The sequence below is a fragment of the Thunnus albacares genome, chromosome 16, assembly GCF_914725855.1.
Source record: "Thunnus albacares chromosome 16, fThuAlb1.1, whole genome shotgun sequence".
NCBI classification, from domain to species: domain Eukaryota; kingdom Metazoa; phylum Chordata; class Actinopteri; order Scombriformes; family Scombridae; genus Thunnus; species Thunnus albacares.
In genome coordinates, this window is record NC_058121.1 from 28947232 (window position 1) to 28969684 (window position 22453).

Genomic DNA, 22453 nt, shown 5'->3' on the forward strand with positions numbered 1-22453 from the left:
TACTGTCGATTCAGCAGTTTATAAGCTGTTGAGCAAACTGAGGTTTCCGTGGAAACTGTGTTTGACAGTGTGGGAGATGAAAGACGCTGCATGAATTATACAGATGGATGAAAAATAAAAGGAAAACCCAACAAAGTGTCAGTGAGGTGGATTCATAAAAGCACAGGTCTGGATCTTCTACCTGTAGAACATATTTAAACTGATTCTTTTAGATGAACAACATGAATGCATCTGTTTTTTAACATTAAATATATAAAGTGCAAAAGATGCAGAAGCAAACTAACTAAGAGACGGTATTTCAGGATATATGATGTTATTGGGGCCGAACGAAGGACATGAATCCATTGTGCTTCATTAATGCTTCACTTTTCAAACAGCTGCTGATTATTTGGAGGCTTCGTAGTTGTGATGATTGTTTCCAATGTCAAGAATAAACTTTTAATCTCTGCTTTTAAGTCAAAGTTGACAAGAAGTCAAAATCTCCAGAACAGCTGCTAAAGCTCAGTATTTTGATGCAAGGTGGGACTGAAATATGAAATGTAGGTGACTTAAGTCGAGGGTTTCTTCTTCCCTCTGACCTCTGACCTATTTTCTGTCCAGTGTATAAAATAAAAGTAACAGCGAGACAAAGCAGGACGGTTCGTCAGACGCCAGCATCATCATCTGTCAGGGTTTTTCGCAGCCAGTCACATTCAGCGTTGGAAGGTTTGTTGTGGTTGGGATGGTCTCCTTCCTGATAAGATGCCAAAAGAACAATGAAAGAACAGCTTCTTCTTCTTCTTCTTCACTTTCTCTGCCCGTCGTCCTCCGGAGGCATCGCTCTCTTCATCTACCCTTGTTTTTGTCTGTAGGTTTGTTCAACCAGTAAGTTGATTTTCAATACACATGGTGAAATGTGCTTCTTATGGAAACAGTATTAATGTTAAATTAATTGACATGTTTTGATTTATTCTTTCTGATTTTATATTGACAAAAAAAGTGAAATTTTGTAAATATACTGGAAACGCTTGTAGATCTGTGGATTTATGTGGATATATGTTGATCTGACATCTGACATGCGATGCTTATAGCATGCACATATAAGAAAAGGACAAATACGTACGCTATTTATACTTAAACATGTTAATGCACATAGTTAGAAATGACCAGAACATGTGATTGTGTCCATCTGACGTCTAACAGACACCAAACAAACAGTTTGTAAATGTAAAACTGGACTTTTTAAAACTATATAGTTATAAAATGCTTTACTGGTTCATCTGTTCCAATAAAAACAACAAAAACAATACAATGCCATGCAGATAATACATGTTATAATGATAAAATAAAGAACAATAGATGCTGAGTGAATGAGCCATATAACCTCATAAAATAGAACATTACAACTGATTTTATATCTTTGGTTTCTACCGAGACTGAACAGTCTTATTTGCTCAGGCAGGTCGGTCTATTTTTGTACATCAGTGGTTCAGTTCAATGTCTCACATTTTTTCTGAAACACTGTTTGCAGTAGTTGGTATCAACCAAGGTGAAGGTCTTGCTTTCTAGCAGATAAGTATGTTTTGGAGACTTTTGGAATCAGCAGCTGTGGCTTCTATCAGCAAACTCTCAAGACTGCAAAAAAAAAAAAATGATAAAGTTTATCATTTCAAGTCTGTTCTGACTTTTACATCTCTGAAAGGAACCTTTGTTATAATTGCAAATGGAAAATAAGAGGACCACTGTATATATATTAATAAAAACATGGGTTTTTTTTATTATGCTGTTTAATGTAAAGCATTCTGTGCATTATAAGTGGTGTCTCTGAATCCTAAAATCTAAAGTACAAATGTAACCCTCACAAACTGGATGATCCTCTTCTAAGCAGCTTTATTCATACACATGCATGTCCTATAAATCCTATAATTGTATTGTTTTTTTACATTTTTATAAAATATTCTCCTTTGGTCGCCAATAGAAGTGTATACAACTTTAATATTCTCAAACAGAAGTACATCTTCAGAGATCTCTGTACTAGACTGGGCTGTTTTTCTGGGAGTCATAGTGGATTATTGTCATGTTCGTTTCCGCACACAGAAAGCAGGACCGCTGGCGAATGAAATGGGCGAATGGGATCTACTGGGCCGCCTGCTGGATAAAGTGCAGAGCCACTCCACAGTCATCGGCAAGGTCTGGCTCACAGTGCTGTTTGTCTTCCGGATCCTGGTCCTGACCGCCGGCGCTGAGAGGGTCTGCTCATATATATTCACCAAACACACTTCCTGGAGAACACAGCAGTAGCTCCAATGTAGAGAACAAGTATTAGTAGCAGTATTAAAGGGGGAAAATAGTTTAAACAACATCAGCAGATATCTGGATTGGAAATGTCTCCAAACTACAAAGTAATATGTATCATCTCTTCCTTGCAGGTGTGGAGCGATGAGCAGTCTGACTTCATCTGCAACACCAGGCAGCCCGGCTGTGAGAACGTCTGCTACGACCTCGCCTTCCCCATCTCTCACGTCCGCTTTTGGGTTTTTCAGATCATCGCTGTAGCGACCCCGAAGCTGCTTTATCTCGGTCACGTCCTTCATGTGATCCACGTTGAGAAGAAGGTAAGCAGCAGCAGCAGCAGCGGTGGTATTATGATAGTCTGACTGATAAATGTTCGGTTTGTGAAGGACGCTGCACCTGTGGTGACGGAAGAACAGGTCTCCTAGTTTCCAAAACACTGATAGAACATTTAGTTTAAGGTCTGTGAACAATATTGTGTTCTGCTTGGCATCAGTGTGTATAACTCAAACATAGAATGGGACATTAATGATATTTTGTCATCGTGCAGCCTAGATGTTTGCTCCCCTATTTGTTTGCCTCATCAAACTCCGCTGGGTTGTTCAAAACCTTTATTTAAACCTCAACAATCATTGAGGATTCCCTCGTTTGCAATGATGTTGAAATACAGAGAAATACACAGAGTTCAACAAATCAAAGAGGAAAACAATGAAGTGGTTTGAGATCATCATCCAAGGGTAGATGAGTTGAAAATAATTCCATGTGTTTGGTGAACAAAAACTAAAGGCAGATTTTCAAGTTCAGAATAAATTTGTGGGACTTGAAGTATAAAATGTGGCTCTGCACAGACTTCAGACTGCAAGAATCAATATTTATGACATTAACATTCAATGAAATTGCTGTGTAATGCAAACGTGTCACTCATAGTGCCGGTCAAATTAGCTTTTTAGCATCTTTTAGCACACCGCTTTAGTTTTATAGAGCATTTAATGTGTGCTTGAGTCTGTGTAAGGCCCTTCATTTAACCCACAGGCAGCTAATCCCAGAGCTGTGTTAAACCTGCTGCGCTGTATGTTACCCGTATAACGTTAGCAGACAGATAACGTTAGCATCTAGCTGGTGATGAAAGAGGAACATCTAGCGGCTTAAGACTCATGTATTTTTCACAGGAGTTAGTGGAGAACAAAACAGAGCTAAAAGTAGTAAATTTAACATGTTGCCAGACACCAAATGAAGGCATGTAATGTAAATGCTAATGTAACGTAAACAGGCTATGTTTGCTAACGTGTTGCAGTGAAATCTGACTCCCTGTGGTGGCAGTAAAAAGTTTGTAGTTTCCTTAGTGATTTATGACAAGTTTTCACTGTGGAAAAGAAGTATAAACACATCCACACTTATTATTTCCCAAAATATAACTAAAACACAACTTCTGGTGGAGCTTCGAAGCTTAAAGGAAAATTGCAGCATGCAGTGTTCAGCCATAATTTAACAAAGTGTTTAACAAAGTGAGCCTGCTTCTCAGTTTCCCCCACACTGTCTGGAGTAAAGTTGCATCTGTCTTTCCTCACAATTGCATTGTCTCCATATCTGTTCAATGTTATCTGTGAAGATAGTCAGTCATCCAGGTTAATGGTTATCCAAGGAGGGCTGAATCGAGGGCAACTGTATCAACTATATTTACAATCAGCCTTCGATTCAGGACAATGTTTAATGTTATCGTAATCCATAAGGTAAATGTGAGGGTTTTGGGATTATTGTAAAATGGCTGAGTCTGTTTTCTGGTCCTTTAAACCAAAGGTGAAAGAGAGAATGAAGAAGCAGGCGGAGCTGGATGACCAAGCCACTCTGTTCCTTAGGAGGGCGTACAAAGTCCCCAAGTACACCAAAAGCAGTGGCAAGGTCAGCATCCGAGGCCGTCTCCTTCGCAGTTATGTCCTCCATCTTGTGGCCAAGATCATCCTGGAGGCTTTATTCATCGTGGGTCAGTACTTTCTTTACGGTTTCACCCTCCAGACTCGCTACGTCTGTGCCCGTTTCCCTTGCCCTCACACGGTGGACTGCTTCCTGTCCAGGCCTACAGAGAAATCTGTCATCATCTGGTTCATGCTGGTGTCTGCGATCGTCTCCCTCGTCCTCGGTGTGGTCGAACTGGTCTATCTGTGCGTGAAAGCTGTGAAGGAGTGCATGGCGAGGAGGCAGGACTACACCGTGACCCCGGTGACGCCTCCGCTTTCGGAGAGGAAAGCTTATAAAAGTCTAGACGAGATCACCCAGAATTGTGTCAACTTGGAGCTGGAGCTGCAGGGTAGAAAGTTGGGGGTGAACGGGGTCGCGGGTGGCGTGAACGAGGTCGCTAAAAACGTATCATCTGAGAACAACAACATGGGGGAGGTTCACATCTGAAACATGGCGGCAGTGATAGTTCCGCTGAGTTCCTGTGTTTGTGTGCTGTGGGGTGATGGTGATGGTAACCAGCTTCTGTAAACAGGAATCAGTCACATGTAAAATGCTGATTAAAACGACTTCAGGTGACTTTTGTGACTTAATACAATAAAAAAACAAACCTTGTTTTCTTGAGTTCTCGGCATAATTTTAGACAATGTAAATTTCACAGTTTTGATTCAATAAACATTTTATATTCAAGATTCAGATCTGTTTTAATTCAGTTGGAATACCAAATGTTTTTACAGATTGTCCGTTTAACATTTATGTCATTAAAGTAATTTTGACACCAGACAGCCCCATCTATCTGACCCTTTTTTAGCTTTTTATGTCTAAATCAAGTCATTAATCTATTATGTGTAAAGATCTATAACCGCTATAATGAATACACAGTATTTACACATCATCATATACAGAAAGACTGACGTTTAAAAGCAGCTTTAAGCTTTTTCTGGACTTTTTTTTTTTTTTTGGCCGGGTGCAGTGACCTCCTGGAGTCTGTGCTGGATGGATCTTTCTGCCAAATTAAACTAACTGTCTCCTGGCTGTAGCTATATTTAGCGTACAGATATGAAACTCCTCGTTTAACACTGTAAAAAAGAAGTGAATAGGTGTATTTCCCTTAAATGTTTAACTATTCCTTTAAGAGCTGTTTAACTCCTACAGTTCATTTATTTCACAAACTGTGAGAAAATGTGTGATTTGGGATTTTTGAGGTGAAATGATGGTGAACGTCACTGTGAATCACATAGATGAAGGCTGCTGCTTTCACCCAGAGATGATTTATTTATGACTACTTGTCAATGAATGACAAAGTGTTTCAGCATGGTCTCAAAATATTGATTTGAATTTACACCAAAATTATTAAATGTGTCTGTATTAATTGGTCCCTGATCAAAACCTCTTTCAAATACATGTAGAAAACCTAAATGAGAGCAGTAGATTAATGTGCCCCCTGATTTAATTACTACACCACATTTCTGTCTATTTTCCAGAGAAAGATCCGGGCTTCCTAACGTGGCTCTGAACACCTGTCAATTATTACACATCTCATCTTGTCTTTCTACAACTTTTTCTAACGTATACAACGTGACGTTAACGCCAGCCAGATATGTGTTGTGCAACAGGATTTCTCATCAGTCCTCACACAGAAAAACTCCAAGGTCCAACCTCAGATAGCGATCCGTCCCAGCCAGAGTCAGTCCTTTCTGACCAGGTCACCAGGTAAGATGCAACGGTTTCTGCTCTCCGCTACCGATAAATTATCATTTAACAAATTAAATCAATATATTGTGAGTGAATGTGACAGAACGGAAATGTAGAGTAAAATATGTAATCTTTTTGTAAGAGTGATAGATTGTTAAATTACTTCTGAATGTTAATTACATTACTCCGTCTGTGGAAGAATTTCTTGTTTTACCCACAAAAAACATGTTTTACTACTATTGTGTTCTACAGAATATTGATGTAGCTTTTAGCTTTTTCTTTTAATTTACAGAGGAAAAGGTTTTATTTCTCCTTTTTCTTTTTCTTCTTCTCTTCTTTCATAGTTTTATTTCTATACCAGCTGGCTTTTACTCTACCTCGGTAGTTTCATGGCAGAGGATTTTCCACTTTAAAAATTCTGACTAATGATTGTTTTGGGAAAATTTAGCTCATGGTTCAGGCAGCTCTGATGTCTTCTTCTGTCTCATAGAGCCAGGTTCAAGAAAAAATATTTATTCTAAATAAACAGAACAATGAGCCATTTTCCTCTCAGCAGCAGCATATTGATGGAATAATAAGTTGTGGTTAATGGTTCACTTAATAAGGTGTGTTGAAGGCAACTCATCTGTTTACTGCGTTAACAGATCTCAACTCATCTGTTTACTGTTTGTTTAATCACAGATCAGTAATTGAACATCAGCACAAAAGATGGGAGACTGGGGGTTCTTGTCAACCTTGCTGGATAAGGTCCAGTCCCACTCTACAGTCATTGGAAAGATCTGGATGAGCGTCCTCTTCCTGTTCAGGATCATGGTTCTGGGCGCCGGTGCTGAGAACGTCTGGGGCGACGAGCAGTCGGATTTCACATGTAACACTCAGCAACCCGGTTGTGAGAACGTCTGCTACGACTGGACTTTCCCCATCTCACACATCCGCTTCTGGGTCCTTCAGATCATCTTCGTCTCCACGCCAACGCTGATCTACCTGGGCCACGCCATGCACATCATCCACAAAGAGAACAAACTGAGGGAGAAGCTGTCGAGCCCCGGCGGGACCCGGCTGTACAAACAGCCCAAATACACAAATGAAAAGGGACAGGTGGAGATCAAGGGGGACTTGCTGGGGAGCTACCTGACCCAGCTCGTGGTCAAGATCATCATTGAGGCTGCCTTCATAGTGGGCCAGTACTACCTGTACGGCTTCATCATGGTCCCCATGTTCCCCTGCTCTCAGTCGCCCTGCCCCTTCACCGTGGAGTGCTACATGTCCCGGCCCACGGAGAAGACCATCTTTATTATCTTCATGCTGGTGGTGGCCTGCGTCTCTCTGTTTCTCAACGTCATTGAGATGTTCTACCTGATTTGTAGGAGGGTCAGATGCAGGTCCAGACCTAACTCTCACAAGATTACTTCACCTGAGAACCCTGCCAGCCTGTCAGCTCCCAGATGGCCCACTACAGACGACCCGTTCAAGCAGAACAAGATGAATCTGGAGCAAGAGAGGAGCCAGAGTACCGGGGGAGGCCTGGACGGGGCCAAAGAGGAGAAACGGCTACTGAGTGATAATTAATAATCGTTATAATTTATTATAACGACGCTGAACATGTTTTACAATCAGTGGACACATGATGTCAGAATATCAAGGAAAAGTTTTGTCATTGTGTAATAATGTGATATTCTTGCTAAGCCATATCGTTGTAATTTTACACTTATTTTGTATTTTTAAATGGAAATCTAATAATGGAAAGTGTGCAATACGTTTGTTGTATTTATGTTAATATGTACTCACTTGTAAATCTGTAACAATGAACAGTAACTGAATTTGTCTTTTAACTTATTGCCGTGTTCATTATGTAGGACTTGAAATAATTTGCCTCCTTAATTATTATAGTGATGATGATGATGATGAAGAGTCTGTCTCTGCTCTGTTTTTTATTCTGTTTTGTTTTCAATAAATGATTCAAGTTTGGATAAAAACACTGTTTCATGAATTATTTACACTTGAAAGTCAAAAACTTACTTTCAAAGATTTACATTTATTTAATTACAGTGTAATAATTATGATTGTTTTAAATGATTGATTAGTCTAGCAATAGTTTGGTATATAAAATGTCCATCACAGCTTCTCAGAGTGCTGAGTGATGTTATAATAATAATATCTCCAGTCAGCAGTACAAAGATATTTAGTGTAATAAAACCAGTAAATATGACATTAATTTTGCTTTAAAATGATCAAAACTGCTGGTGAATAATTTTCTGGTGATCAACTGATCAATTTATCAGCTGATCATTGCTGCTATAGAAGAGTTCATGCTTGCTATGAGTTCAGAATAGAGAGTGATTGACAGATTGATAGAAATTACAACCAGTTCAATAATAATTTGCATGAGTTCATGTAAAGTTCAGCTCTACAGAACTAGAGCTGCAACTATTAATTGATTAGTTGGTGACTATTGGTGATAACTGATTAATTGTTTTGAGTCATTTTTTAAGATGTGAATATTTTCTGGTTTCTTTAGTCCTGTATGAAAGTAAACTGAATATCTTTGAGGACGTCAGCTTGGACTTAAGGAAACAATGAATTGATTAATTGAGAAAATAATCAACAGATGAATCGATAATGAAATAATCGGTAGTAACATATTAAGGGGAACAAATGAAATAAACATTCACAAAGACGTCTGGAGCACATATTTCAGTTCAGTACAAAAGTCCTCCAACAAAAGCATCTTTGTGCAGCTTATAATATTATATTTGCTCACATAATCTGAACAAAAAAAAGCTTTTGTTGACACAGTCGAGACAAAAAATGAGGGTGTCGTTTCAGGGTTATGGAACTAGATTGCATTAGACTGTACAGGTGTTCCTGTTATTGCACCTGTGACTCTCAGCTTATTCCCCCAAAATACAACACGAATCATAAACATAACTGACAATATAACAGAAAAAGGACTAGTTCAGAGTATTTTTTCCATTCAGTTTTTAGGTTTGTTTGTTATATGTAAATTTCATGAGTATAAAAATTGAGTTTAGGGCTCTGCCAATCATTAACCTGCTCAATCTCATCAGCCCCCAAAATCATTTCCAGATGTCAGAGCAACGTGACAGCTCACACGGTTGTGAAACTTCATCCAAAGTTCAAGGTATTGAGACGGGTTTGGTTTGGACTCTCTGTCATTCTGCTCCACAGCTGCTCACCAGTGTGTTTGTCTGACAGGAGGCTGTTTAGATTCAAAGGTAAGTGTTACTTTATAACAATATATACATATATATATATATATATATATATATATATATATATATATATATATATATATACACACACACACACATACACACTCATATATATATATATATATGAGTGTGTATGTGTGTGTGTGTATATATATATATATATATATATATACAAAATGTAATATATTCAAAATTAAATTTCATGGCATTATTTTTGGAATAAGATACACACATATTGTTATATCAACCAATAAGGTAATGTATATAAAGATTGATATTATCATTATGTGTATATATTCTTATTATGGTCGATTATTCAGGATGATGTATTGTCAATAATCAGTGGTAATAAATATCTCAATTATCTGCAGTATTTTCACTTTTTTTTTTTTTTTTTTTTACACTTCTTGATAATGTTTACATACCATATACCAGGTTTTACTATAACTGCCACTGGATGAAGTTATGATGTGTAGTTAAGACGCTGCAGACACAATAAGTGCTTCTTAATCTTATAAAACATGATAATAAAAGATTTGATAGTCTATAGATAGATAGATACAAACATCTTCTGAGTATAAATTCCTCTCCAGTCACATACAGTGAGATAACATGAGATAAATCTTCCTTATGTAACAGGTTTTATAGTTCTGTCTTTAAATTCTGAACTTTCTATAGATTAGAGGTTTTTACAACATGTCATGTGTCTCCTAAAGAAAACACACTTTCTGCTGCGATAACGATGTTTTACTAATTATCAGTTATCATCAGTTACAGCAGCTATTTATCTCACATAGAATAGGATGATATAACCTATGCTTTTGTGATATATGTAGGTAATTAAAGGAGTATATTATTATTATATCATTACTAATTTATATAATAAAAAAATATTATTACATTTCACTGTGATTGTAGGTGATGAATGAACTTGGTTGACTGATTGATTGAATAATATTACTGGTTAATTAGAAAAAGGTAATTATGTAAATATATACTAAAATTGGTTTTAAAAATTAATTACATTTTCACAACATTATACTTACATATAATAAATATGCAAACATACTGTCCATTACTACAGTTTAACTTCATCAAGACGTCACAAAGAACAGCAAATAAATTTACAAACTACTTTAAATACAACTTGATATTTTATTGGTTTTGCCTCCATTGAACTCTGGTTGTATGAATAGTTGGATGTATGATACAGCTGGATGTAGTTATATGAATAATATTGTTTTAAGGGGAGGGTGTGTATGTATTAGTAATAGAAAAATGATTCTATTTTCTCAATAAAGACGCGTCTCTTTATCTCCGTTCGTCTGGACTCTTAAGTAAACCTGCAGTATCATGACTCTCTGGAAACGTCAGACAGATTATTTACATTTAATGAAATCATGCAGTTTGTTTTGTCCAAATTATTAATCAATATACTTTTCCATTTGCTTTTCCTCATCAGATCAGAGACAATGGGTGACTGGGGTTTCCTGTCTAAACTGCTGGATAAGGTCCAGTCCCAGTCCACCGTCATCGGGAAGGTCTGGCTCAGTGTGCTGTTTATCTTCAGGATCATGATCCTTGGAGCCGGAGCAGAGAAGGTCTGCTTCTATATTTCCATCTTATTATACATAACTGGTGCATCACTACATTAGCTCTGTGAGCTCAAGACCTTTAGATGATATGACGCCATCTGGTGGACATAATGTAGGCCTACAGCTGCTGGGTAACAGTCGCTGTGGAAACCAGAGAGTGCTCTGATGGTACAAATCATCAGGTTTTTAATTTATAACAAGACTGTTTTTATATTATTTTCAAACATTATTAAAGATCTTCTTTATCTTGTTATAAGGGTTAGGGTAGGGTTAGGGTTAGGGTTAGGGTCAGGGTTAGGGTCAGGGTAGGGTTAGGGTTAGGGTAGGGTTAGAGTTAGGGTTAGGGTCAGGGTAGGGTCAGGGTAGGGTTAGGGTTAGGGTTAGGGTTAGGGTCAGGGTAGGGTTAGGGTAGGGTTAGGGTAGGGTTAGGGTTAGGGTCAGGGTAGGGTTAGGGTAGGGTTAGGGTCAGGGTAGGATTAGGGTTAGGGTTAGGGTCAGGGTAGGGTTAGGGTTAGGGTAGGGTTAGGGTCAGGGTCAGGGTAGGGTTAGGGTAGGGTTAAGGTTAGGGTTAGGTTAGGGTTAGGGTCAGGGTAGGGTTAGGGTAGGGTTAGGGTAGGGTTAGGGTCAGGGTAGGGTTAGGGTTAGGGTAGGGTTAGGGTTAGGGTTAGGGTCAGGGTAGGGTTAGGGTAGGGTTAGGGTTAGGGTCAGGGTAGGGTCAGGGTAGGGTTAGGGTTAGGGTAGGGTTAGGGTTAGGGTCAGGGTAGGGTTAGGGTTAGGGTTAGGGTTAGGGTAGGGTTAGGGTTAGGGTAGGGTTAGGGTTAGGGTTAGGGTTAGGGTAGGGTTAGGGTCAGGGTAGGGTTAGGGTTAGGGTAGGGTTAGGGTTAGGGTCAGGGTAGGGTTAGGGTTAGGGTAGGGTTAGGGTTAGGGTAGGGTTAGGGTCAGGGTAGGGTTAGGGTAGGGTTAGGGTAGGGTTAGGGTTAGGGTCAGGGTAGGGTTAGGGTTAGGGTAGGGTTAGGGTAGGGTCAGGGTAGGGTTAGGGTCAGGGTAGGGTTAGGGTTAGCTTATTAACTCTCAAATACGGTTTATATTCAGACCCTTCACAGTATCCTTCCATAATTATCTCTTTGTACCAAATTTCTGCACAACAAATCATTCATGAATACCTAATGAGTCACAGATAAATGTTATTATTCCGTACTGAAGCTTTCAGAGAGCAGAAAGAGTTTATTCTTTAGTTTTTGTGCTTTTTGTTTATGGAGAAAAAACATTTACAATCACATTATATAATGGTTCTACATTACATAACACAGGAGAACATAACGAGTTCAATCAATTATATTAAATGTGAAGAATGCAACAGTGTTTTTTTGAATTTTTGAATAAATATGACACAAATATAATAAAACTATAATAATATATTTCTGTATATTCTGGGTCACATTGGATGTCATCAAATTTCAGACTAAAAGAGAAAAGTATTTAGTGTTTTTACTGCTCTCAAATGTAAAAAATGGGTCAAATTTGTCTCTGAACAGTATGTAAGGGTTAAAAAAGTCCTTTTTAAATGTTACTGAATGTTTGTTCAGTAGCCTGGTTGTGTAATATTTATCCATCAGTTGCACAATTTTCCAGTAGACCTCCATAATGACACCAGTAGGTGGATGTTTGTGCTGGATCTTAATTTCTCATGTGAACATTACAGGTGTGGGGTGATGAACAGTCCAAAATGATCTGCAACACCAAACAGCCTGGCTGCAAGAACGTCTGCTATGACCACGCCTTCCCGATCTCACACATTCGATTCTGGGTTCTCCAGATTATCTTCGTCTCGACGCCGACACTGATCTACCTCGGTCATGTCGCCCATGTCGTCCATAAAGAGAATAAGCTAAGAGAATATATGCAGACGCACTCGAGTGAAGTCGTCAAAGTTCCCAAGTACTCTGACGAAAAAGGCCACGTGAAGATTAAAGGCAGACTGCTGGGAAACTACATGACCTCCATCTTTTTTAGGATCGTTTTGGAGGTGGCGTTCATCGTGGGGCAGTATTATCTATACGGGTTCGTCATGGATCCGAGAATCGTTTGCTCCAAAGCTCCCTGTCCCTTCACTGTAGAGTGTTTCATGTCTCGACCCACCGAGAAGACCATCTTCATCATCTTCATGCTTGTAGTGTCATGCGTCTCTCTTCTGCTCAACGTCATGGAGATCTTCTACCTGATGTGCTCTCGCTCATCCAGGAGAAAGTCTAAGACGGTGCCGGCGGCTGCTATTGCTCTTCATCCCCGTATAAACGGTGACAGTCTGATGAAAAATGAGAAGTTCAGCCTCCATGATGCCAGTCACAGTACAGCCTGAGGGACACTTTAAATAAAAAGAACTTACTATTCCGTTAGACCGTGACCCACATGTGTAAAACTAAGATTTATTTATTTATTTGATGTTTACAACATTCCTGAAAATTACACAAATTTGGAGACGTACACGTATTTATGAATATCAAATATTTAAAAATGCACAAGATGAATACAACATATGGCACAGTGTCACTGAAGCAAACCTAAAATTTGTTAAGGACAAAAATGAAGTCGTTTAGCTTGAATGTTTCGGACATTCATCTATATGTAAAAGTCCTGCACTGCAGCTTTAATACCACATGAGCCACTTTTGAAATATTGGCGCCCCCAAGTGGCAGATTAGTAATTGTGATAGTTAACATTCACATTGGTCACTGTGTTGTGGCCGTGATGCACAACTTGTCTTGACTGCAGATATCTTTGTTATCTTTGTAAGAATTTGCAAAAAGCCATTTGGTAGAGCTTTTTTGTTCTTAAATGTGTTTAAGGACTGGGCTACTTTTTAAATCACTTTTTAAAAAAATTGACAGCATGGCTTTTATAACTGTAAATATTTTGATTATAAAACAATTAAGTTTTTCCATGTTTTATATTTTCAAATAACTGTATGTGCCTTGTGTTTGTAATTCACTGACAACATAATAAATTTATTAAGAAAATATTACATATGCTTGAAGTTTGAACTGCTGCATCTTGTTCCATCATAACATTATCACAGCCTTCATCTCTGTTTCCTGGTATCCTGAAAATTACTTTAAATTAACTAACAATTATTTTTATTATCAGTTAATTAGTTATTTTCTCAATTAGTTATTTGGTCCATAAAATGCCAGAAAATGATGAAAAATGCCGATCAGTGTTTCCCAAAGTCCAACATCCTCAAAGATATTCAGTTTACTGTCAGAGACTAAAGAAACCAGAAAATATTCACATCAAAGAAGCTGGAATCAGAGAATTTGGACATTTTTTTCTTATAAAAAATTACTCAAAACAATTAATCAATTATGAAAATAGCTGGTTGTAAATTTAATAGTTAATCAATTAATCGACTAATCATTGCAGCTCTACTTTAAATCACTGATTCAGAAACAGTAAAACATCAATTCTATCAACATCTAATCAAATTAGATTAGAAATATACACAAAATAATCAGATAAAATATGGAATAATGTCACCAGAATGTATTTACTGTAAATAATTGCTGATCCAATTACACCATAAATCTCATTTACATGTTTGTCATACAGCTGTGCAGCTCAGAGTAGAGATGTAGAGATCAAATCTTCTATCACAGTAATATATAGTAATTATATATTGCAATAGTAGTATAAAGTATAACACATACCATTTAATTTTTGGAAATTCAATTGAGAAATTTGTTTTTGACTTGGTTAATTCAGTAAATTAAATACCTGAAAAATCCAGGTATTGATGCAAAAGTCCTGTAAATTTATTTGCTAACATTGTCCACAGTGGTAATACAGCCAGAAACATTAAAGAAAAGATATGTTTGTATAAAAAGTATAATTAACAGAATGTGTGATGGTGTCAAAGTTAGCAGCTAATGAGAAACAACATCTCACATAAACAATATACCCACATATTATATACCCATATATACACAACACAACTAAAGGAGGGAAAATATTGGACCTCAATTCCTCGACCGAACAGACACATGAATGTTTATGTGTTTTCTGGATGTTAACATGTTTTTATGTCATGTGAGTGAAGTGTTTGTGTTTCCTGGTGGTGGAGCTGCTCTGCCCCCAAGTGGTCGAACTAAATAAAATAACTGAATGTAGTTAAACACAGTTTGTTCCTTATGTGATGTTTAATGTATTGTCTAATACAGTGGTTCTCAAAGTGTGGTGCGGGGACCCCCAGGGGTCCTTTAGGGTGTCTCCAGCAAAAAGGGGAATAATTTATTTTCACTATAATTCCATCCATAAGTAACACAATGACAGAATGTATGAATATTTTGGTCCTGGGTTTCATACACTTCCTGTAATAAATCCTATCTAACGGGGGTCGGTGGTCTCATTTGTGTCAGTTTAGGGTCCTTAAAATGAAAAAGTTTGAGAGCCACTGCTCTAAAAGGACCGTAATAAGTAACCTAAATAACTTACCAACAGTAACAACAAACCCGACCTTTGACCTCAGTGCTCTGAATCAAGAAGTAACGTGTGGAGATCTGATCAGCTGATAACTGTTACTTCAAATCAAGGTTCTGGTTTATTTTTTCACTATAACAAGACAAACAACAGTATGGGTAAAAAATAAACTGATCACAAAAAACACAAGCACAAATATAAATGTACAGTTTGAAAGACACATAATGCAGAAAGAAAAATAAATAAAAATCAACTTAAACAACCCCGGTGACGCCTCCGCTTTCGGAGAGGAAAGCTTATAAAAGTCTAGACGAGATCACCCAGAATTGTGTCAACCTGGAGCTGGAGCTGCAGGGTAGAAAGTTGGGCGTGAACGAGGTCGCTAAAAACGTATCATCTGAGAACAACAACATGGGGGAGGTTCACATCTGAAACATGGCGGCAGTGATAGTTACGCTGAGTTCCTGTGTTTGTGTGCTTTGGGGTGATGGTGATGGTAACCAGCTTCTGTAAACAGGAATCAGTCACATGTAAAATGCTGATTAAAGTGACTTCAGGTGACCTTTGTGACTTAATACAATAAAAAAACAAACCTTGTTTTCTTGAGTTCTCGGCATAATTTTAGACAATGTAAATTTCACAGTTTTGATTCAATAAACATTTTATATTCAAGATAAGCTGTTTAACTCCTACAGTTCATTTATTTCACAAACTGTGAGAAAATGTGTGATTTGGGATTTTTGAGGTGAAATGATGGTGAACGTCACTGTGAATCACATAGATGAAGGCTGCTGCTTTCACCCAGAGATGATTTATTTATAACTACTTGTCAATGAATGACAAAGTGTTTCAGCATGGTCTCAAAATATTGATTTGAATTTACACCAAAATTATTAAATGTGTCTGTATTAATTGGTCCCTGATCAAAACCTCTTTCAAATACATGTAGAAAACCTAAATAAGAGCAGTAGATTAATGTGCCCCCTGATTTAATTACTACACCACATTTCTGTCTATTTTCCAGAGAAAGATCCGGGCTTCCTAACGTGGCTCTGAACACCTGTCAATTATTACACATCTCATCTTGTCTTTCTACAACTTTTTCTAACGGGTACAACGTGACGTTAACGCCAGCCAGATGTGTGTTGTGCAACATGATTTCTCATCAGTCCCGCCGTCCTCACACAGAAAAACTCCAAGGTCCAACCTCAGTTAGCGATCTGTCCAGAGTCAGTCCTTTCTGACCAGGTCACCAGGTAAGAGAGAATGATAGGTTATTAATTTACTTTTGAATGTTAATTACATTACTCCGTCTGTGGAAGAATTTCTTGTTTTACCCACAAAAAACATGTTTTACTACAATTGTGTTCTAGAGAATATTGATGTAGCTTTTAGCTTTTTCTTTTCATTTACAGAGGAAAAGGTTTTATTTCTCCTTCTTGTTCTTTTTCTTCTTCTCTTCTTTCATAGTTTTATTTCTATACCAGCCGGCTTTTACTCTACCTCGGTAGTTTCATGGCAGGGGATTTTCCACTTTCTGGCTAATGATTATTTTGGGAAAATTTAGCTCATGGTTCAGGCAGCTCTGATGTCTTCTTCTGTCTCATATAGCCAGGTTCAAGAAAAAATATTTATTCTAAATAAACAGAACAATGAGCCATTTTCCTCTCAGCAGCAGCATATTGATGGAATAATAAGTTGTGGTTAATAAGGTGTGTTGAAGGCAACTCATCTGTTTACTGCGTTTCCTTATATCTTTTTTTTTGTTTGTTTCATCACAGATCAGTAATTGAACATCAGCACAAAAGATGGGAGACTGGGGGTTCTTGTCAACCTTGCTGGATAAGGTCCAGTCCCACTCTACAGTCATTCGTCTCCACGCCAACGCTGATCTACCTGGGCCACGCCATGCACATCATCCACAAAGAGAACAAACTGAGGGAGAAGCTGTCGAGCCCCGGCGGGACCCAGCTGTACAAACAGCCCAAATACACAAATGAAAAGGGACAGGTGGAGATCAAGGGGGACTTGCTGGGGAGCTACCTGACCCAGCTCGTGGTCAAGATCATCATTGAGGCTGCCTTCATAGTGGGCCAGTACTACCTGTACGGCTTCGTCATGGTCCCCATGTTCCCCTGCTCTCAGTCGCCCTGCCCCTTCACCGTGGAGTGCTACATGTCCCGGCCCACGGAGAAGACCATCTTTATTATCTTCATGCTGGTGGTGGCCTGCGTCTCTCTGTTTCTCAACGTCATTGAGATGTTCTACCTGATTTGTAGGAGGGTCAGATGCGGGTCCAGACCTAACTCTCACAAGATTACTTCACCTGAGAACCCTGCCAGCCTGTCAGCTCCCAGATGGCCCACTACAGACGACCCGTTCAAGCAGAACAAGATGAATCTGGAGCAAGAGAGGAGCCAGAGTACCGGGGGAGGCCTGGACGGAGCCAAAGAGGAGAAACGGCTACTGAGTGATAATTAATAATCGTTATAATTTATTAAATGCTCCCTCGTGGTTTCTGAGGTTCATCTCAGACACTGAACATGTTTTACAATCAGTGGACACATGATGTCAGAATATCAAGGAAAAGTTTTGTCATTGTGTAATAATGTGATATTCTTGCTAAGCCATATTGTTGTAATTTTACACTTATTTTGTATTTTTAAATGGAAATCTAATAATGGAAAGTGTGCAATACGTTTGTTGTATTTATGTTAATATGTACTCACTTGTAAATCTGTAACAATGAACAGTAACTGAATTTGTCTTTTAACTTATTGCCGTGTTCATTATGTAGGACTTGAAATAATTTGCCTCCTTAATTATAATAATGATGATGATGATGATGAAGAGTCTGTCTCTGCTCTGTTTTTTATTCTGTTTTGTTTTCAGATTGATAGAAATTACAACCAGTTCAATAATAATTTGCATGAGTTCATGTAAAGCTTAAGACATTAAATGATTAAATATAAATACAGAACTAGAGCTGCAACTATTAATTGATTAGTTGGTGACTATTTTGATAACTGATTAATTGTTTTGAGTCATTTTTTAAGATGTGAATATTTTCTGGTTTCTTTAGTCCTGTATGAAAGTAAACTGAATATCTTTGAGGACGTCAGCTTGGACTTAAGGAAACAATGAATTGATTAATTGAGAAAATAATCAACAGATGAATCGATAATGAAATAATCGGTAGTAACATATTAAGGGGAACAAATGAAATAAACATTCACAAAAACGTCTGGAGCTGCTCATATTATCAAGAGATCCTGCTCGACATATTTCAGTTCAGTACAAAAGTCCTCCAACAAAAGCATCTTTGTGCAGCTTATAATATTATATTTGTTCACATAATCTGAACAAAAAAAAGCTTTTGTTGACACAGTCGAGACAAAAAATGAGGGTGTCGTTTCAGGGTTATGGAACTAGATTGCATTAGACTGTACAGGTGTTCCTGTTATTGCACCTGTGACTCTCAGCTTATTCCCCCAAAATACAACACGAATCATAAACATAACTGACAATATAACAGAAAAAGGACTAGTTCAGAGTATTTTTTCCATTCAGTTTTTAGGTTTGTTTGTTATATGTAAATTTCATGAGTATAAAAATTGAGTTTAAGGCTCTTCCAATCATTAACCCGCTCAATCTCATCAGCCCCAAAATCATTTCCAGATGTCATGGCAACATAAGAGCTCACACTGTTGTCATCTAAAGTTCATCTGAGACGGGTTTGGTTTGGACTCTCTGTCATTCTCACCAGTGTGTTTGTCTGACAGGAGGCTGTTTAGATTCAAAGGTAAGTGTTACTTTATAACAATATATACATATATATATATATATATGAGTGTGTATGTGTGTGTGTGTATATATATATATATATATATATATATATATATATATATATATATATATATATATATACAAAATGTAATATATTCAAAATTAAATTTCATGGCATTATTTTTGGAATAAGATACACACATATTGTTATATCAACCATTAAGGTAATGTATATAAAGATTGATATTATCATTATGTGTATATATTCTTATTATGGTCGATTATTCATAACATAACATGAGATAAATCTTCCTTGTGTAACAGGTTTTATAGTTCTGTCTTTAAATTCTGAACTTTCTATAGATTAGAGGTTTTTACAACATGTCATGTGTCTCCTAAAGAAAACACACTTTCTGCTGCGATAACGATGTTTTACTAATTATCAGTTATCATCAGTTACAGCAGCTATTTATCTCCCATAGAATAGGATGATATAACCTATGCTTTTGTGATATATGTAGGTAATTAAAGGAGAATATTATTATTATATCATTACTAATTTATATAATAAAAAAATATTATTACATTTCACTGTGATTGTAGGTGATGAATAAACTTGGTTGACTGATTGATTGAATAATATTACTGGTTAATTAGAAAAAGGTAATTACGTAAATATATACTAAAATTGGTTTTAAAAATTAATTACATTTTCACAACATTATACTTACATATAATAAATATGCAAACATACTGTCCATTACTACAGTTGAACTTCATCAACACGTCACAAAGAACAGCAAATAAATTTACAAACTACTTTAAATACAACTTGATATTTTATTGGTTTTGCCTCCATTGAACTCTGGTTGTATGAATAGTTGGATGTATGATACAGCTGGATGTAGTTATATGAATAATATTGTTTTAAGGGGAGGGTGTGTATGTATTAGTAATAGAAAAATGATTCTATTTTCTCAATAAAGACGCGTCTCTTTATCTCCGTTCGTCTGGACTCTTAAGTAAACCTGCAGTCTCTCTCTGGAAACGTCAGACAGATTATTTACATTTACTGAAATCATGCAGTTTGTTTTGTCCAAATTATTAATCAATATACTTTTCCATTTCCTTTTCCTCATCAGATCAGACAATGGGTGACTGGGATTTCCTGTCTGAACTGCTGTATAAGGTCCAGTCCCAGTCCACCGTCATCGGGAATGTCTGGCTCAGTGTGCTGTTTATCTTCAGGATCACGATCCTTATAACCGGAGCAGAGAAGGTCTGCTTCTATATTTCCATCTTATACATAACTGGTGCATCACTACATTAGCTCTGTGAGCTCAAGACTTTTGGATGATATGACGCCATCTGGTGGACATAATGTAGGTCTACAGCTGCTGGGTAACAGTCGCTGTGGAAACCAGAGAGTGCTCTGATGGTACAAATCATCAGGTTTTTAATTTATAACAAGACTTTTTATATTATATTCAAACATTATTAAAGATCTTTAGGGTTAGGGTTAGGGTAGGGTTAGGGTTAGGGTGGGGTTAGGGTTAAGGTAGGGTTAGGGGTTAGGGTTAGGGTTAGGGTTAGGGGTTAGGGTTAGGGTGGGGTTAGGGTTTAGGGTTAGGTTAGGGGTTAGGGTTAGGGTAGGGTTAGGGTTAAAGTTAGGGGTTAGGGTTAGGGTTAGGGTAGGGGTTAGGGTTAGGGTTAGGGTTTAGGGTTAGGTTAGGGGTTAGGGTAGGGTTAGGGTTAAAGTTAGGGGTTAGGGTTAGGGTTAGGGTTAAAGTTAGGGGTTAGGGTTAGGGTTACTGCTCTCAAATGTAAAAAAATGGGTCAAATTTGTCTCTGAACAATATGTAAGGGTTAAAAAAGTCCTTTCTAAATGTTACTGAATGTTTGTGCAGTAGCCTGGTTGTGTAATATTTATCCATCAGTTGCACAATTTTCCAGTAGACCTCCATAATGACACCAGTAGGTGGATGTTTGTGCTGGATCTTAATTTCTCCTGTGAACATTACAGGTGTGGGATGATGAACAGTCCAAAATGATCTGCAACACCATACAGCCTGGCTGCGAGAACGTCTGCTATGACCACGCCTTCCCGATCTCACACATTCGATTCTGGGTTCTCCAGATTATCTTCGTCTCGACGCCGACACTGATCTACCTCGGTCATGTCGCCCATGTCATCCATAAAGAGAATAAGCTAAGAGAATATAAGCAGACGCACTCGAGTGAAGTCGTCAAAGTTCCCAAGTACTCTGACGAAAAAGGCCACGTGAAGATTAAAGGCAGACTGCTGGGAAACTACATGACCTCCATCTTTTTTAGTATCGTTTTGGAGGTGGCGTTCATCGTGGGGCAGTATTATCTATACGGGTTCATCATGGATCCGAAAATCGTTTGCTCCCAAGCTCCCTGTCCCTTCACTGTAGAGTGTTACATGTCTCGACCCACCGAGAAGACCATCTTCATCATCTTCATGCTTGTAGTGTCATGCGTCTCTCTTCTGCTCAACATCATGGAGATCTTCTACCTGATGTGGTCTCGCTCATGCAGGAGAAAGTCTAAGACGGTGCCAGCAGCTGCTATTGCTCTTCATCCCCATATAAACGGTGACAGTCTGATGAAAAATGAGAATTCAGCCGACCAAACTACTTTAAATCACTGATTCAGAAACAGTAAAACATCAATTCTGTCAACATCTAATCAAATTAGATTAGAAATATACACAAAATAATCAGATAAAATATGGAATAATGTCACCAGAATGTATTTACTGTAAATAATTGCTGATCCAATTATACCATAAATCTCATTTACATGTTTGTCACACAGCTGTGCAGCTCAGAGAGATGTATTATGCATCTTTTTACGTTGTACAATTTTATTTTTGCTCGTGTTTTTGTGATTATTTTACTTTTTTCTTCAATACATCCTGCTCTATTATTTGTATTGTAATATTACTGTGCTGTTAATAAAGTTACAATAAAAAACAGCTGGGAGCAGAGATGAACGTGGGGGAAATAATGAGATCTTTAATTTATATATCAGGAGGAATTATTACGGTTACGTACAGATTTATACAGATAGACAGCAGCAGTAATCCCATTCATCCCTGAGTTTAATGCTGAGTGTGGGACGAGATTTACCGATGATGTATCTGTTTTTACATGTGAAATGATGATTATTACATCAGGTCAGAGAGAACCGTAACTACATCAGATTCATGTGCAGCATTAAAGAGTTTAAAATACGGTATCTCCAGGTGTAGAGAGTACCTTTGTGTCCCTGCTCATGTTGGAATTGATGGGAATGAGAAGGAAAAAGGGCTTTGAAGAGTCGGAGTAGTCACATTAATATAGATATTAGTAAGTTAGATGTTATTAAGGGACTAATCAAAGAGAGGCAGCAGAATGGATGAAACAAAGAAATTAAAGGAAG

General features: G+C 37.7%; 4 protein-coding genes and 1 pseudogene across 8 annotated transcripts in view; all 5 read left to right on the forward strand.

Annotated features, from left to right (window-relative positions):
• gja11 (gap junction protein, alpha 11) overlaps window positions 1–15892 on the forward strand; it is a 15954-nt gene extending 62 nt beyond the window's left edge. The window contains exons 1-4 of one of the 2 annotated variants that reach the window (XM_044376428.1): window positions 1–864; window positions 2077–2229; window positions 2409–2594; window positions 4069–5007. The exon at window positions 1–864 is cut by the window's left edge and continues 62 nt beyond it. In XM_044376428.1, the coding sequence (XP_044232363.1) occupies window positions 2101–2229; window positions 2409–2594; window positions 4069–4674 (921 nt within the window). In that variant the 5' untranslated portion in view covers window positions 1–864; window positions 2077–2100 and the 3' untranslated portion in view covers window positions 4675–5007. Of the gene's footprint in view, window positions 865–926; window positions 2230–2408; window positions 2595–4068; window positions 5008–15598 lie in introns of those variants that run through there. The other variant, XM_044376429.1, reaches the window with a different exon arrangement.
• Window positions 5403–7844, forward strand: gja13.2 (gap junction protein alpha 13.2). The gene is made up of 2 exons (XM_044376437.1): window positions 5403–5937; window positions 6601–7844. The coding sequence occupies exon 2, from the start codon at window positions 6628–6630 to the stop codon at window positions 7486–7488; it is 861 nt and encodes a 286-aa protein (XP_044232372.1). The 5' UTR covers window positions 5403–5937; window positions 6601–6627; the 3' UTR covers window positions 7489–7844.
• LOC122999482 (gap junction Cx32.2 protein-like) lies at window positions 9090–21746 on the forward strand. 2 transcript variants are annotated; one of them, XM_044376443.1, is made up of 3 exons: window positions 9090–9155; window positions 20149–20285; window positions 21030–21746. In XM_044376443.1, the coding sequence occupies exons 2-3, from the start codon at window positions 20157–20159 to the stop codon at window positions 21678–21680; spliced, it is 780 nt and encodes a 259-aa protein (XP_044232378.1). In that variant the 5' UTR covers window positions 9090–9155; window positions 20149–20156; the 3' UTR covers window positions 21681–21746. The 2 variants fall into 2 exon arrangements, with proteins under 2 accessions (XP_044232378.1, XP_044232377.1); XM_044376442.1 differs by lacking the exon at window positions 9090–9155 and adding an exon at window positions 18914–19022.
• On the forward strand, window positions 10615–21746 carry LOC122999481 (gap junction Cx32.2 protein-like). Of its 3 annotated transcripts, none has more exons than XM_044376440.1 (4): window positions 10615–10753; window positions 12450–13077; window positions 14144–14203; window positions 21698–21746. In XM_044376440.1, the coding sequence occupies exons 1-3, from the start codon at window positions 10625–10627 to the stop codon at window positions 14176–14178; spliced, it is 792 nt and encodes a 263-aa protein (XP_044232375.1). In that variant the 5' UTR covers window positions 10615–10624; the 3' UTR covers window positions 14179–14203; window positions 21698–21746. The 3 variants fall into 3 exon arrangements, with proteins under 3 accessions (XP_044232375.1, XP_044232374.1, XP_044232376.1); XM_044376439.1 differs by having other exon boundaries at window positions 14144–14178; window positions 21673–21746; XM_044376441.1 differs by lacking the exons at window positions 14144–14203; window positions 21698–21746 and having other exon boundaries at window positions 12450–13121.
• Window positions 16413–18225, forward strand: LOC122999485 (annotated as a pseudogene).
• Window positions 21747–22453: the final 707 nt, after the last annotated feature.

Excerpts from the sequence above, each read along its gene's own strand:
- gja13.2 (XM_044376437.1), top strand. The coding sequence starts at position 6,628 with ATGGGAGACTGGGGGTTCTTGTCAACCTTGCTGGATAAGGTCCAGTCC.
- LOC122999481 (XM_044376440.1), top strand. The coding sequence starts at position 10,625 with ATGGGTGACTGGGGTTTCCTGTCTAAACTGCTGGATAAGGTCCAGTCC. Across the intron at positions 10,754-12,449 it reads TTGGAGCCGGAGCAGAGAAG|GTGTGGGGTGATGAACAGTC; the intron begins GTCTGCTTCTAT and ends TGAACATTACAG. Across the intron at positions 13,078-14,143 it reads GAAAAATGAGAAGTTCAGCC|CAATTAATCGACTAATCATT; the intron begins TCCATGATGCCA and ends TTAATAGTTAAT.
- LOC122999482 (XM_044376443.1), top strand. The coding sequence starts at position 20,157 with ATGGGTGACTGGGATTTCCTGTCTGAACTGCTGTATAAGGTCCAGTCC. Across the intron at positions 20,286-21,029 it reads TTATAACCGGAGCAGAGAAG|GTGTGGGATGATGAACAGTC; the intron begins GTCTGCTTCTAT and ends TGAACATTACAG.